Source organism: Aegilops tauschii, chromosome 2 (assembly GCF_002575655.3).
Source record: "Aegilops tauschii subsp. strangulata cultivar AL8/78 chromosome 2, Aet v6.0, whole genome shotgun sequence".
NCBI classification, from domain to species: Eukaryota; Viridiplantae; Streptophyta; class Magnoliopsida; order Poales; family Poaceae; genus Aegilops; species Aegilops tauschii.
This window is the reverse complement of record NC_053036.3, coordinates 76,306,247-76,308,211: the sequence shown is the minus strand read 5'-3', so window position 1 is coordinate 76,308,211 and position 1,965 is coordinate 76,306,247. Positions and strand designations below refer to the sequence as shown.

The 1,965-nt window shown below is 49.3% G+C and overlaps 1 protein-coding gene across 1 annotated transcript; it reads right to left on the bottom strand.

Annotated features, from left to right (window-relative positions):
* Positions 1–252: 252 nt before the first annotated feature.
* Positions 253–1,145, bottom strand: LOC109739463 (uncharacterized; the record flags this gene model as incomplete). Its single annotated transcript, XM_020298551.3, has 2 exons — positions 253–709; positions 802–1,145. Coding segments are annotated over 2 exons (435 nt in total), but the record flags the coding sequence as incomplete, so codon positions are not given.
* Between the last annotated feature and the right edge of the window lie 820 nt (positions 1,146–1,965).

Genomic DNA, 1,965 nt, shown 5'->3' with positions numbered 1-1,965 from the left:
TCCTTCCGATCTACGTTATTTTTCATCGGTGGCGGTTGCTGTTCTGGGGTGCTGGTCCTATTGGGCCTTAGCACGACGACTTTCCGACTATCTACTACAACAAGTTGTGCCCGGCTCCAGCGATGGTGGGGCGATGACGGCGCCGCGCCTTCGGCTTGCTTCGGTGCTTGTAGTCGTCTCTAGGTGGTGTACGGATCTAGATGTAATTTTTATTTTTGATGTTCGTTGTACTGCCATGATTGAAGATGAATAGATTGAAATTTTTTTCCAAAAAAAAAACATCACCAATTCACCATCATCAAACGTGGGCACAGGCATCCCAATGACATACACACGATCTGTGGGTAACAAAAGAAGGAAAGAGTAACTGAACCATAGCGCAAAAAAAAAACCACACCTGAACCATAACGCAAAAAAAAAAAATTAACCATATTGCAGCTCGCACAGTCACATCACGTTGAGACGGCGAGTACGTGGTGCCGCGATGGCACGTACGACCACCAGGACAAGCTGCCATGGCGACGCCGTCCCCTAGCTCCCTTGCACCCACGCTACGTAGGGTACAGAAACGTCGTCGTCGTCCACGGAGACCAAGAGCACGTCGTCGGTCCTTGAAATCTACTGGCTCGACTTGGCGAAGCGGCCGTTGATCCTCACCCGGCCGTCGGCGCGGGCCTTGCGCGACTCGTACCGGATCTGCTTCCCGAACCTGATTCAAATCAGATGCAGCAGTCAGCGCTACGAGCTAAAGAAAATCTCTGGTGTGCCGCGGGGCATTTCTCAGATGTATATCTCACGTACATCCTGTTCTTCCTCTTCTCCTTGTAGCGCGAGATCACCTTGCCGCGGTCGGGGTAGACCACGTCGTAACCGCCGACGTTCTTGGTCGGCTGAGCTGGTTGCGCCGGCGCCGGCGCCGCCGCAAGGGGTGCCGGCGACGGGTGATCGTGTCCGGCGTTGGCGGCGTCGTCGGCGCTGCTGCCGCTGCGGCTCAGGCCGGGGCAGACCTCCGACACCTCCACGAACGACGACAGGCTCGGCTCCGCCGACGAGGTCGCGGAGACTTGCTCGGAAAGTTCATTGCAACTCGTCGCGATCCACGCCTCCTGCAGCTGCTGCGGTGTGACAAGACCAGAATCATCATATATTCATATGGCTGGCAAATTTTCTACTGTTGTTGTATTGAAACCTGCAATGGATGGTACTGAAACATGAGCTGGTTGTCATGCATTCTTGGCTTTGTACCGAAAGGGATTTCGGTTGGTGGTGCCCGAAGAAATATCAAGATCCTATTAGTGGCACTATCAAATACTCCCTCCGTTTCTAAATATATGTCTTTTTAGAGATTTCACTACAAACTACATACGGATGTATATAGACATACTTTAGAGTATAGATTCACTCATTTTACTTCGTATGTAGTCCATAGTGAAAAAGACTTATATTAAAGAACAGAGGGAGTATATATCAATGTCATAATGATGGCTCTAAGACTAGTACTACTACAGGAGTATACTAGGCCGTTGCAACCGAAAGGATCCTCCTTAGGTACTCCTGTCGTTGTCGATCTCATGCCTTTTATGTGATGGTGTACAAGTTGTGAACGTTTTCCTTCACTAGATGGATGGCTACGGTCCGCAACTTGGACAGAAATGGAGATGTTACGTCGGGATTACTAATCTAATAATGCCTTGGCCATCTCATTTTCCTACAAATTAGTACAATGGTGGTAATTTTTCTGGATGCATGGCTCCAGTGAGGGAGGGACAATGACAGCGGCGTGCCCTCGGCTTGCTTTAGTGCTTGTATTCGTCGCTAGGTGGTCTGCGAACCTGTACGTAATTTTTATTTCAGGTGTTTTTATTTGTACTACCTTGACAGTTAATATACAATTTGGAAGTTTTTCCAAAAACAAAAAGGAACGGAAAGGGCTCGCGAGTTCTTGATGGATCGGTCTGGTTCACA